Genomic DNA, 13203 nt, shown 5'->3' with positions numbered 1-13203 from the left:
GAACTAGGTAGATATGACTACAGCACCAAGGAGGAGGAACTAGGTAGATATGACTACAGCACCAAGGAGGATGAACTAGGTAGATATGACTACAGCACCCAGGAGGAACTAGGTAGATATGACTACAGCACCAAGGAGGAACTAGGTAGATATGACTACAGCACCAAGGAGGAACTAGGTAGATATGACTACAGCACCAAGGAGGAGGAACTAGGTAGATATGACTACAGCACCAAGGAGGAGGAACTAGGTAGATATGACTACGGCACCAAGGAGGAACTAGGTAGATATGACTACAGCACCAAGGAGGAACTAGGTAGATATGACTACAGCACCAAGGAGGAGGAACTAGGTAGATATGACTACAGCACCAAGGAGGAACTAGGTAGATATGACTACAGCACCAAGGAGGAGGAACTAGGTAGATATGACTACAGCACCAAGGAGGAGGAACTAGGTAGATATGACTACGGCACCAAGGAGGAACTAGGTAGATATGACTACAGCACCAAGGAGGAACTAGGTAGATATGACTACAGCACCAAGGAGGAACTAGGTAGATATGACTACAGCACCAAGGAGGAACTAGGTAGATATGACTACAGCACCCAGGAGGAGGAACTAGGTAGATATGACTACAGCACCAAGGAGGAGGAACTAGGTAGATATGACTACAGCACCAAGGAGGAGGAACTAGGTAGATATGACTACAGCACCCAGGAGGAGGAACTAGGTAGATATGACTACAGCACCAAGGAGGAGGAACTAGGTAGATATGACTACAGCACCAAGGAGGAGGAACTAGGTAGATATGACTACGGCACCAAGGAGGAACTAGGTAGATATGACTACAGCACCAAGGAGGAACTAGGTAGATATGACTACAGCACCAAGGAGGAACTAGGTAGATATGACTACAGCACCAAGGAGGAGGAACTAGGTAGATATGACTACAGCACCAAGGAGGAGGAACTAGGTAGATATGACTACAGCACCCAGGAGGAGGAACTAGGTAGATATGACTACAGCACCAAGGAGGATCTGGGTAAAAAGAAAACACACACACACATATTTGATATAAAGTAATTGATGGACACCATGGCAGTGGCTCAGGAGGCAGAGCAATCGTCTGCTAATCTGAAGGTTCAGCAAGACACTGTACCTCTAACTGCTGAGCTGGTGGACGTCTTGTCTGAGCTGGCAGAGTGAGTGAGCGAATGTGAGGCACAAGTTCTGAAGCACTTTGAGTCAGAAGACTTTATGCAGTCCACTCAGTCTGGTCCTCCGTCTCTGATCTGTCTGTCTCTCCTGTCTGGTCCCTCACCCTCCACTCAGTCTGGTCCTCCGTCTCTGATCTGTCTGTCTCTCCTGTCTGGTCCCTCACCCTCCACTCAGTCTGGTCCTCCGTCTCTGATCTGTCTGTCTCTCCTGTCTGGTCCCTCACCCTCCACTCAGTCTGGTCCTCCGTCTCTGATCTGTCTGTCTCTCCTGTCTGGTCCCTCACCCTCCACTCAGTCTGGTCCTCCGTCTCTGATCTGTCTGTCTCTCCTGTCTGGTCCCTCACCCTCCACTCAGTCTGGTCCTCCGTCTCTGATCTGTCTGTCTCTCCTGTCTGGTCCCTCACCCTCCACTCAGTCTGGTCCTCCGTCTCTGATCTGTCTGTCTCTCCTGTCTGGTCCCTCACCCTCCACTCAGTCTGGTCCTCCGTCTCTGATCTGTCTGTCTCTCCTGTCTGGTCCCTCACCCTCCACTCAGTCTGGTCCTCCGTCTCTGATCTGTCTGTCTCTCCTGTCTGGTCCCTCACCCTCCACTCAGTCTGGTCCTCAGTCTCTGATCTGTCTGTCTCTCCTGTCTGGTCCCTCACCCTCCACTCAGAGTCCTACAAGGGCCACTTCGGGCCCGTCCACTGTGTTCGCTTCAGCCCGGACGGGGAGCTCTACGCCAGCGGCTCTGAAGACGGAACGCTGCGCTTGTGGCAGACGGCTGTGGGGAAGACGTACGGCTTGTGGAAGTGTGTCCTGCCAGGTGAGGAACCAATCAATCAACGGAGATCTACTAGACCATTAGTCTGGTGTCTCCAGAAGAGAGATCTACAAATAGCCAGTTTCCTCTCTGTGCGTCAAGTAGAAAGCTAACCGGCTGCACGCTAGCCTAGCTTAGCACAAATGAATGGAAGCGGATATGAACCAGCTAGCCTCGCTGTTGGCCAAAAACACCTCTCCCTGAGTTTTAAGCTAGGCTAGTGGTCCGTATCCGCTGAGCTAGGCTAGCTTGCAGCCGGATAGCTTTCTACTGAACACAGAGAGGAAACTGGTATCTATCTTGTTGTCTGACTCTGGAGAAGAATGTAAGTGCATTTCCCATAATGTTGCTGTGTTCCTTTAAGCAATATTCCACAAAGAGCTACGAGCAGGTGGTCGGCTAAAATGTTGTGTGGAGGATCACCACTTTGTTCTGTTTCACAGAGGAGCTGATCTCAGACAGCACAGAGTGTCTGACGACTACGCCGCCTGAAATCAAGGCCTGAGGTTGCCGTGGAAACCAAGGACCCAAGCCCCCCCCCCCCCCCTCCCCTCCCACCGCTGTGGAAGTTGTTCATCGGTCAACTGAATGTGCCGGCAAGGCAGAAGCCACTTTTTTTCTTCAAAAACGGGTTGAATAATTAACCCCGTCCTCAGTTTGCCAAGGTGTGTTCTCTTTGCTCCGTCTGGCTGGAGAGGAGGCTGGAGGCCTGCAGGGAGGAGGTACGTCCAGCAGGGGGCCTCGTGGCAGCTAGGTCTGAGCTCTGCCGTGCTGCTGTGCTCCTCCACAGCGTTGTTTTCTTTTTGGACGATATGACCATGCTGTTGAGTTGAGTTCCCCGAGAGAGGAGCCACGCCCGCTCCTACTCGCTTTAAACCTTTAAACATTTTAGTTCTACAGGAGAGAAGTGTTTACATTTCAGATGTGAAATTCTAGTTCTTTGCCTCTGTTTTTTTAAGTCCTCTTTGCAAGTGTTGCACCTGTATTTCATTGTTAAATTAAAAACAAAAAAAAGTTTACATGCCGTCTCCAACTGGGTGTTTTGTAGTCGTCCTACTGATAACCCTTTGTGGTCATCCTTTACTAACTGCTGAGTGTGTTGTGGGTAGGGAGGGCTGTACCCAATGTCATTTTTTAACACTTCTATTGAAGTATTCGAACGTCTGTCATATTTTGATGTAATCCAAAAATAAAAATATATAACCTCAATTTGAATAAAGTGATTAATATGATTTTAAATTAGTCATTTTTTTATTTTATTAAATAAACTTTCTTTAACATATTCAGTGCCGTTCATGGATAAACACGTTTCTGACGGTCAACGGTTGAGTGCCATTCACGTGTTAACACGTTTCTGGATCGTTTTTCATTTTTTTCGATTTTAATACCCGATTCATTCTCAGGGTGATGTGTTTTGGCTGAAAATGCATAGTGGGAATCCAAAGGTGCAGTACCGGCTGCATCCTACCAGGCGGCGGTATCGAGCTACATTTCCAACAGTGTGTCCTCTGCTGTGGAAAATCCCCAGGTCTCAAATTTCATTCTTTGTTCTCGGGAAGCGACACAGTCCAGCCGGTCACATCGAAGCCAGTCCCGGCGCCATGGGCGGGCATTAGGGGGCCGGGCCCGCCCACTGAGTCAGCTGTGCCCACCCTGGTAATTTTTTATTTATAAATCAAAGTCAACTATCCAAATCCTAGTGGGCACTGATGTCAACAACAAAACTACTGAAGCTAGCACGGCACTCTGTGAGATTTCGTTTTCTACCCTCAAGAACGTCTTTACAGAACATCGCCTTAGTATGCTTCATCGACGCAACTAAGGCCAATTTAATTCAGTTGGCATTTGAGAAGGACTTAACAAAAAAGTTCAGGAATGAGTGGAGGGGCAGTGTTTTAAGAAGATTTCACTCTGTCCCCAAACGCTGCTTGCCTCTCTACTTATGATGGTGAGTAGCCTGTGGAGAAATTGTTTGCTTTTTTATGCACCTTATTTTTTTCAGTTCAGTTCAGTTTGTCAGTGAATTCAGAAGTGTTGAATAAATGGAGACTTTTCAAAGATATAGAATAGAATAGAAATGTATTATCCTGAGGGAAATTTGACACTGCAAATCACTCAACATTAAACATTTAGACAGAACAAGTCACAAATAAGAATAACAAAACAAATGGTCTAAGAATAGAATAAAATGAAATAGAATAAAAGATACAGTAAATAAATACAGTAAAAATATACTGAAGTCTACAGTAGGTGTAATAATGCACAGTGCTGTTTAAAAAGTAAGAGTCCAGGAAGATGGTAATTGTCACTCTGTGCTCAGTGATGCAGTGATGCAGTGAGGCACAGTGATGCATTGTATAGTCTGATGGCTGTCGGAATGAAGGACTTCCTGTGCCGTTCAGTGCTGCATTTAGGTAGTATGAGCCTATAACATGCTCCTCCTGTCAGCCAAGTCTGTGTATAGTGGGTGGGAGGGGTTTTCCCTGATGGCCTGGAGCTTAGCAAGGCTCCTCCTCTCCGCCACCCTCGCTAGAGTCCAGCTCCACCCCAACCACGCTACTGGCCTTCTTGACCATCTTATCCAGCCTGTTTGTGTCCCCTGCTCTTAGTTCGCTGCCCCAGCAGGTCTGTTATATATATCCGTTCAGTCTGTTTTTGTATAAGTGAAAGTTCTTAAGAGAGAAATTAGATTTTTCAATTGCCTCTCTGCTGTTTAGTTCAGCACTGTGGGCAACGGCAAGCAAGCCACAGCGCCGCTGTCCCAGCTGAAACGTATAAAAGGGAACCTGTGTTGAAAAACCATTGTGCCCCCCCGAGAACATTTTATGCCCCCCCCACTAATTTGTTTCTGCAGCCTAGTCTGATCGAAGCACGTCAATTATGCTTGATCCGTATGTTATGGTCGTTTATAACATCGATCAAATAGGGATTGGATCTACCAGATGGCGATCAAGAAATTGGAATATTCTTTTTGGATTACTTTCGGCCGAAGGTAAGCGATTCTACGTCAATTATAGCCTGATCCTGCAATGCTTTCATACCGATCGGGCTGGTAACCGTTTCTAGTGTTCAATGCGAATGTTGTTACCGACGCTCGAACAATCAAGGAACGACCCCCCCCCCCCCCCTTTCATGCGTCCATGATGGAATATACTGATAATGTGGACTTGAATCCGGAACAAAAACGTGTTCAAGCGAGGAATGGTCAGTGATGCAACTGAACGTGTTCGTATTTTGGGCGAACGTGAACTGAACGGATGTTTTTTCCGCTAGATGAACGTAATTGAGAACACGTTCATTCTCAGCACTGTATAACGGCGTTCAAAAGTGCGTTAATTCTCAGCACTATATTATAACGGCGTTCAAAAGTGTGCCAGATTTCATATGCCTTTCAGCCGAAAACCCAAGAAGCATCCATCTGCAGACAGGCAGAGCACAGCGCTCTCAGGCCCCGCTCTCTCCCAATGGCTGATTTGGGTCACGAGACCGCCGCCATCTTAGCGCCACCCACCCAATGGCTGATTTGGGTCACGAGACCGCCGCCATCTTAGCGCCACCCACCCAATGGCTGATTTGGGTCACGAGACCGCCGCCATCTTGGGGAAGCAATCTGATTGGTATTGCAGCAGCAACTTATGTGAACACAGAGGGGCAGAGCTCGAGTTTTATATTAAGATATGTGAGCAAAAAAGAAAAGAGAAATCTATAAAGTATATATTTTACTCATACGGTATGTACATCCTCTGGCCTGTTTGTTGACAAAGCTAAACCTTATTGATATGAAGTCTAAATAACATGAGAGGATGCCGTCATTATTGCACTACTGAGTTATTTGCTGCTATGTTTCAATATTATAAGAAGAATTATAATAATACTTTTGAGTTTTATATTGTTTAAAACTTCAACAGCAGAAGCTTATATGCTAACCATCAAAACATTAAAGAATATTTGGAGCAATTCCATAAACCTTTCAATATCATAGCAATATACGAAACTTGGTTTAGCTCTGAGAAAAAAGTTGACATTGAGTTGAATGGATATGAACTCAATTATATTAACAGGATTGGGAAAAGAGGTTCAAATATAAGGTTGTAGAATGCATGTCAACTACCATTGACAACTTGATGGATTGTATCTCAGTAGAGATCTGAGAAACGTGATTGTCAGTTGTGTGTACAGAGCTCCAGATTCCAGCATTGAAGCATTCAAAGACTCCATGGAGGTGTTATTTGCCAAGACTCAGAAGGTTACATTCATCTGCGGGGATAAATCACTGTACATTCTATATTGCTCACTAGTATACCATATCTGAACTACTGTGTGGAGATTTGCGGTAACACTTATAAAAGTAAAACTATTTGCTATATGCTATACACTACAGTATATGTGATGTGGTGGGTACGTATGATGGTAATTAAGGAATTATTATACATGACTATTATATGCAAGTATACGCTATGTCTAAGCTATTTTACAATATTATACATGAACTGCTTGTTTTTTTTTATATCTGTTTATTACTTGTTTATTATTTATTTTCAATTTATGTTCAAAATAAATAAACTCATTCATTCAAGATATTGTGTGAGCAAAAGTATAGTTACTGGCTGTACAATACTGCTGTAGGCCTATAATACTTATGTAAATAAGTAAGGCAATTGAAATATAACAGAACTTGCGGCATCATATTGTTAATTTTGTTGTCAAAATCTGCAGTACAGCTCAATACACACAATTGTTAACACAATGGCGCCCGCGGCCCGACCACAGATATATACGTGTTTCGAATCCATGCTTAACACAATGGGGACCGGCCACGTATATATACGGCTTTCAGTGCCATGCGTTCTGGACCAGAGGCACGTATATAGCCGTGGCAAGTTGTTATTGTTTTATTCCATATTAATAACCGGATCAAGATCCCCGATCGACTCTGCAGATCTACCCTCGGCAACATGCAATACCGGCCAGATCCGGGGCGCCATCGCTTCACTGCAGTATCATTGTGGGCGAATGGAATTTTAAAAATGTTTACCCTCCAACGGAGTATCATATTACTCTGATCACAAACCAACAGCATGCACCGTGTATCATGTTTCGAAGAGGAGATTTCACCATGGAATAAGGGGATTTATCATCAACCAATGGACATATCGATCTACCAGATGCCGATCGATAACGGGGAAATGCTGCCGGGTATCACACGGGCTGATGGTAAGACATTTATCACCTAATTTATAGCCGGATCGGAGCTTGCTGTGCAACGCAAGCAATCGATCTGTGAATGTGGCTACTTACACGGACACTGTATTGGTAATCAATAATACTAATCGACATCCCCCGCCACCCCCCTTTCATCCATAGATGCTCTGGGATAGTCCGGATCATAAGCAGTTTGTGTTATTTCATTAGCATACAACGGAAATGCCGTTGAATATAATGTTAGTAGCCTTTAGCTCTATAACTAGCTTTCCAGAAAATAGATGATACGAAATCTGCAATAAAGCTTATTCACGGCGCTATAAAATGACAATTAACCTACCGATGGATTTTTTTTTCTTTAAGCCATTTTGAAGGGACGGTTTATGCACTCCATTGACAATCAGAATGGACAGATAGCAACACTATAAAGTATAGATATAGCTGTTAGAAAACGTTTGTTTACATTCCCCGGTCCTCTAGCCACTAATTAGACTCATCCCATCGGTCGTGTTAAAGGACCGAAGGACGGATATATCCGTGGCAAGTTGTTTTGGCTTTTATTCCATTTTAATAACCTATTCAAGGTCGCCGAGCGGCACTGCAGATGTACCCTACTCTTTGAATTCGAGAAAGTGCATTACCGGCCAGATCCTCTTAGGGGCGCTATTGCGATAATGCAGTGTTCCCTGTGGCCGAAGTTTTTTTTTTTTTTTTCTAATGTAGTTTTCTACTCACCTGAAGCGATCCCTATAGCCTGTTGCACGGAATACGTTTTGGATCACGGATTTCACTATGAAATAAGGGGATTTATCATCAGCCAATGGACATATCGATCTACCAGATGGAGATCGATAACGGGGGGATCCAACCGGCTCATGGTAAGATCTTTTTCACGTAAATTACAGCCCGATCGGGCCTTGTTATGATACTCAACCAGCCGACCAGCGTATGTGGCTACTTAGACGAACACTGTTATTGGTAATCAATAATAAGAAACAACGCCCCCCCCCCCCCCTTTTCATGCATACATGCTTGAGGATCGTGCCGATCATATGCAGTTTGAGTTTTAACTGTAGCTTCTGTATAACGGAAATGCCATTGGATATAACGGTAGTAGCTATTAGCCCTTTATCTAGCCTTCCAGGAAATATACTAGACCAAATGCTGTATACCGCTTATATTCACGGCGCTATAAAATGAGAACGTATTGATGAATTATTTTTCTTTAAGCCATTTTGAAGGGACGGTTTATGGACTCAATTGACAATGAGAATGGACAGATAGCAATACTATAAAGTATAGATTTAGCTCTACAAACAGCCCCAAGTCTGTTTACATATGCTGGTCGTCTCTAGTGATATTAGACTCATCCCAGTGGCCGCCAATGTAAGGGGATGCAGACCAGAGAAAGACTTCCGTCTTGTTTACATCAGGGTCCCCTATTTTCAATTCATCATGTACAGTTCCCTCCCCCTTTTATATATTTACTGTTAGGATCTCTGTTTAACACTTTGACTGCCGGGACACGTCTTTTCACGTCTTTGCTGGCCATGCTAAAGTTGCCGGGGGACGCTGTACAGCGTCCTTATATCAATATTTAAAAAATCTGCGATCGGATTCATAATGTCCCTCCGCTGGCCTGAGATCCACCAGCAGGACCCACTGAGCTCTCTGGCGGTTCAGGAGCGCCATCTGGTGGCCGATCGGCGCAATCGCCAAAACAGGATGTTGAATAGAGGTTGTCATGACGACCGTAGTACTTTCGGGCGCTCGCTATAGTTCATGTGACTCTGGCTCGTCACGCTACACGGTGATCGATTGCCAATAACTCGATAAACAACATGATTTGGACGTATATACCATTATACAAGCTGGAGATGGACCGGGTAAAAATATATCCCATAATGATAAAATGTCTACTCGACGATGATCGCCCAACGGCGCGCGGAGACTGGGGTGAGTTTCAGCGTGTAACGTTACCGTCTTCGATAATAACTGATATTATCAACATTTGACCCACATTAGATGATTGGTATAACGCTGCCCACGGAATTATAAACGCCCCCTCGCCCATCCGGTCAACATCAGATGACGTGTAGTAACTTCTAGAAGTACGTCTAGTTGGAATTTTTTATATCGCGCTGATTGCCATCAAACTGTATTTCATCATCAATATAATGCATTTGGGGCTATAGATCACGTTCTGGAGAAAGCTGCAGAAAGAGATGAAAACATACTTATACATTAGACCATACTTTACTATGAATATGTGAATGAAAAAGTTTAACGTTGCTACACAATGAACAATACATATAGGACTTTGAATGGGCCCTAATAATGGCAATGTAGCAATAGAATTTAAAAAGTTATAGCCCTGCAAAGAAGGGGACTTTCTCCATAGACAAATAGCGCTGGCAATCTATGGTATATCATTAATTTAACCTTAGGCAACCAAAGTGTTAACAGTACTGTATATTTGCATATCTTGTATGTCACAATGTAACTACTGCATTGAGTGTCATAAATGTCATTACGAATTGAAAATGGTGGACCCTGATGTAAACAAGACGAAAGTCTTTCTCTGGTCTGCATCCCCTTAACAATTGTGTGTATTGAGCTGTACTGTACTGTACCCATTTTGCAATCTGTTAATTAAAGTTTAAATAAACGCATCGCGGATCTGCCCGCACAGTGCAATACTCCAATTCAGCCATTGGGTGGGTGGCGCTGCTGAGCGGGGCCTGAGAGCGCGGGGCCTGAGAGCGCAGTTGCATACTATTGGGAAAACACACCATAAACAGGCTTTAAAATAATTCGAAAAACCACCCAATCTGGCAACCGCTCTGGGCGGGGTTTTCGGGGAGTCGGGTAGTATAGCAGCAGCACTCACTCGCTCAGTCAGACTCTACGACGTCGTGTACAATATGAGCATTTAAGATTTTTAGTTAAAGTCAGTAAATGTTTTGCACTTTGAATATTGAACTTTGAGGTACAACCTTAGTTTCATACTCAGCCTGGTTCCTACCTCGTGTTGTGTTAGTACAGAGTTATGTCGGCACATGTTTATATTTGCCCAATGACTACTTTCACTTTTGGTACTTTAAGTATATTTAGATTATTATACTTAATAAAGACTGTAACTGAGGGGTACAATTCCCTGACTGTATTACTAGATATGATACTTACTACCACTACCTTTGTACTTAATATTCGGCCACCCAGTACACGGCATAAATATATTATCATAAACACTCTCACGTAGATGAAACGGATCCAACACAAATGTACGAAGTCGAAGTATGCGTTTATTACTACACAGCAATGGTGTGTAGAGCAAGCACTTAATCACTTAATTACATTTATGAATTGAAATAGTATGCACTTTTATGGCAAAGAGTATTCGTCGGTATATCAATAGAGAATGTCCAATCTCTGATGGCGCAGGTGGTAAATATACGACCTGGAATAGTTAAGGAATAACAGCAATGATACTTTAATGATTATAAGACTGGATACACTAAGGGGGGGTTAATCCGGTCGCTTGTAAGCCGACAGGAGTAGGAGGGGGGGGGGGGGGGTAGAATCCGGCTGCCTCGTCCGGCCAAGGGTATCCCAGGTGAACCCACTGTAGTGCCGTTCAATGCGCCGGCGATCCTTGGACCACAGATGAAAGCAGGTGGACTCTTTGTGGGCCGGCTCTCTCCGGTCCACGGGGGAGAGACGTGAAGCGACCTCGTCTTGCAGAGCGTCTCCTCACCTTGCGTCCTCTCCAGGGGGGGGGGTTCCAACACACGGCAGTGTCGGGGGTCTTTATCCATGGAATAATCAAAGTATACAAAGCATAATCCGTGCCTGGGAAGGCGGGCTATCGTCGGTAGAATAATCCGGTATACAGGTCCACTCGCTCGTCGGCTCTGGGGCTCCTCGGGTGCAGCTTCACATGGGGTCAACCACCCTGGGTAAGCAGCCAGTTCTCTGCCCGAAACGATGGGGTACTGACTACGGTAGTATTCTCACCGCACGAAGCACTATATATTAACAGACTATTATTAGCTTAATAGACTACGTCCAACTCGACGATATAGTGCCAAATATGACTATTCAAATATTAATATACACGATGTCTCAATACCGATGGTAGGCGAACTTGGCCTTACTCCCACACGTGGCGTCGCGGGGAGGCTTTACGTCTGTGACTCTATTGGAGGGTAAGAAACTGGACTGAAAAGAAAGTCCTACTTTAGTAGCGCAGTATATATACGCACTATGAACAAATAGTCCCATTAGTGGTGCGGTAGCCAGATTCCTACGCGGAACTAGGACTTGTTCGTACATGTGGAGCGGTACGTTTGAACTGGGTCTGAGGGTATGGCAGCCTGGCACCAAGGTCTCGACCAATAGTAGAATGGAGACTATTATGGGATGTTCAGTAGGCTAGAATGGACATTCAATGCATATTGTACAAGGAATATACAAGGGATATCAGGGAATATTAGAGAATATACAAATACAATTAAATATATATATATAAATAAATATATATATTCGGTTTAATCTGGCCCTTCACAACAGCCACCCCCTGATTGGTCCCAGACCTAATCAGTTAAACAGAGACAGATTAATCGCGTTGTCTATTTACACATAAGGGTTTGCTGTAGGGGTCAGTCAACTTCACAAAGTCATAGGGTTGTAGGGTCATGGTCATCATCGATTGTGTCTGGGAGTCGAGGCAGTTCTATGAGCCTCGCCACGGGACGGGTGTAAGTGCGACCCTGGACGAGCACTTCAGCTGCTCGGACCTTGCCGTCGGCACCGGTGATCACTTTGCTTACGCGGCCGGCCGGCCACATAGCTCTGGGCAGTGATTGATCAATAATCATGACGACTGTTCCTTCTGTCAAATTGTCTCTCTCCTTTACCCACTTCTGGCGGGTCTGTAGAGACGGTAGGTAGTGCAGTAGGAAACTGTTCCAAAACATGTCGGCTAATACTTGGCTGTACCTCCACATTCGTCGGCCGTTCGCTTCTTCAGGCCGGTACATTGTCTGGGGTAATGCAGGATCTAGCCGCCCCATCAGGAGTGTGTTGGGGGTAACTGGGTCGATATCCGCCACATCACTGGAGACATATCCGAGGGGCTTCGAGTTAAGTACTCCCTCAATCTCCGTGAGGACTGTCATTAGGACTTCTTCCGCCACAGTCTGGGCCCCAAGTACTGCGTACAGGGCTGTCTTTATGGAGCGCACTTCTCGTTCCCAAGTGCCACCGAAGTGGGGTGCGTTTGGGGGGTTGAATTGGAAATCAACCTGTGCTGGAGCGAGGTGGGTCTTAAGTTCTGGGCCCATAGCTTGGAAGCTCTCTCTCAGCTCTCTTTCGCCGCCTTTGAAGTTTGTCCCATGATCGGACAATAGGGTAGACGGTCTTCCTTTCCGTGATGTGAATCTTCGGAAGGCCATAAGGAATGAGTCTGTGCTCATGGTCGGGAGAAGCTCGATGTGTATCGCTCTGGTGGTCATGCATTTGAATACAATACCCCACCGCTTCTCGGTTCCTCTTCCTTTCTTTATGTGCAGCGGGCCAAAGCAGTCCATACCCGTTGAGTGGAATGGCTTGTCACCGATTCGGAGGCGACATGGAGGAAGGTCAGCCATCCTTGGTATGCTGGGCTGCGCGCGCCACTTGCGGCAGTCTAGACATGTTCGCTGGAAGCGTCGTACCGCCTCTCTTCCTTGTAGGATCCAGTAACGACGTCTGATTTCCGCGAAGACTCTTTCTGCTCCTGCGTGATGTACATCCTCATCGTATTTCTTTATAATCAGCTCTGTGACCTTGTGTCGGCTGTTCAATACGATCGGGTATTTAATGTCATCCGGTAGATTGGGGGCTCTGCGTAGGCGACCACCCACTCTGATGAGGGTATGAGCGTCGCTCTCGGGGGCCAGATGAATTAATCTGCTGTCGGATGGGACGGGCTTTCCT

At 45.4% G+C, this 13203-nt stretch overlaps 1 protein-coding gene across 1 annotated transcript in view; it reads left to right on the top strand.

Moving 5' to 3' along the window:
- Window positions 1–3176, top strand: part of LOC311230230 (serine-threonine kinase receptor-associated protein-like) — a 51479-nt gene extending 48303 nt beyond the window's left edge. Inside the window, exons 9-10 of the mRNA XM_084316441.1 lie at window positions 1876–2025; window positions 2466–3176. Coding sequence (XP_084172567.1) covers window positions 1876–2025; window positions 2466–2527 — 212 coding nt within the window. The 3' untranslated portion in view covers window positions 2528–3176. The remainder of the gene's footprint in view (window positions 1–1875; window positions 2026–2465) is intronic.
- The last annotated feature ends 10027 nt before the right edge of the window (window positions 3177–13203 follow it).

Source organism: Notolepis coatsorum, assembly GCF_963971535.1.
Source record: "Notolepis coatsorum genome assembly, chromosome: 6".
NCBI classification, from domain to species: Eukaryota; Metazoa; Chordata; class Actinopteri; order Aulopiformes; family Paralepididae; genus Notolepis; species Notolepis coatsorum.
The sequence above is the reverse complement of the archived record's forward strand: the minus strand, read 5'-3'. Positions and strand labels throughout refer to the sequence as shown.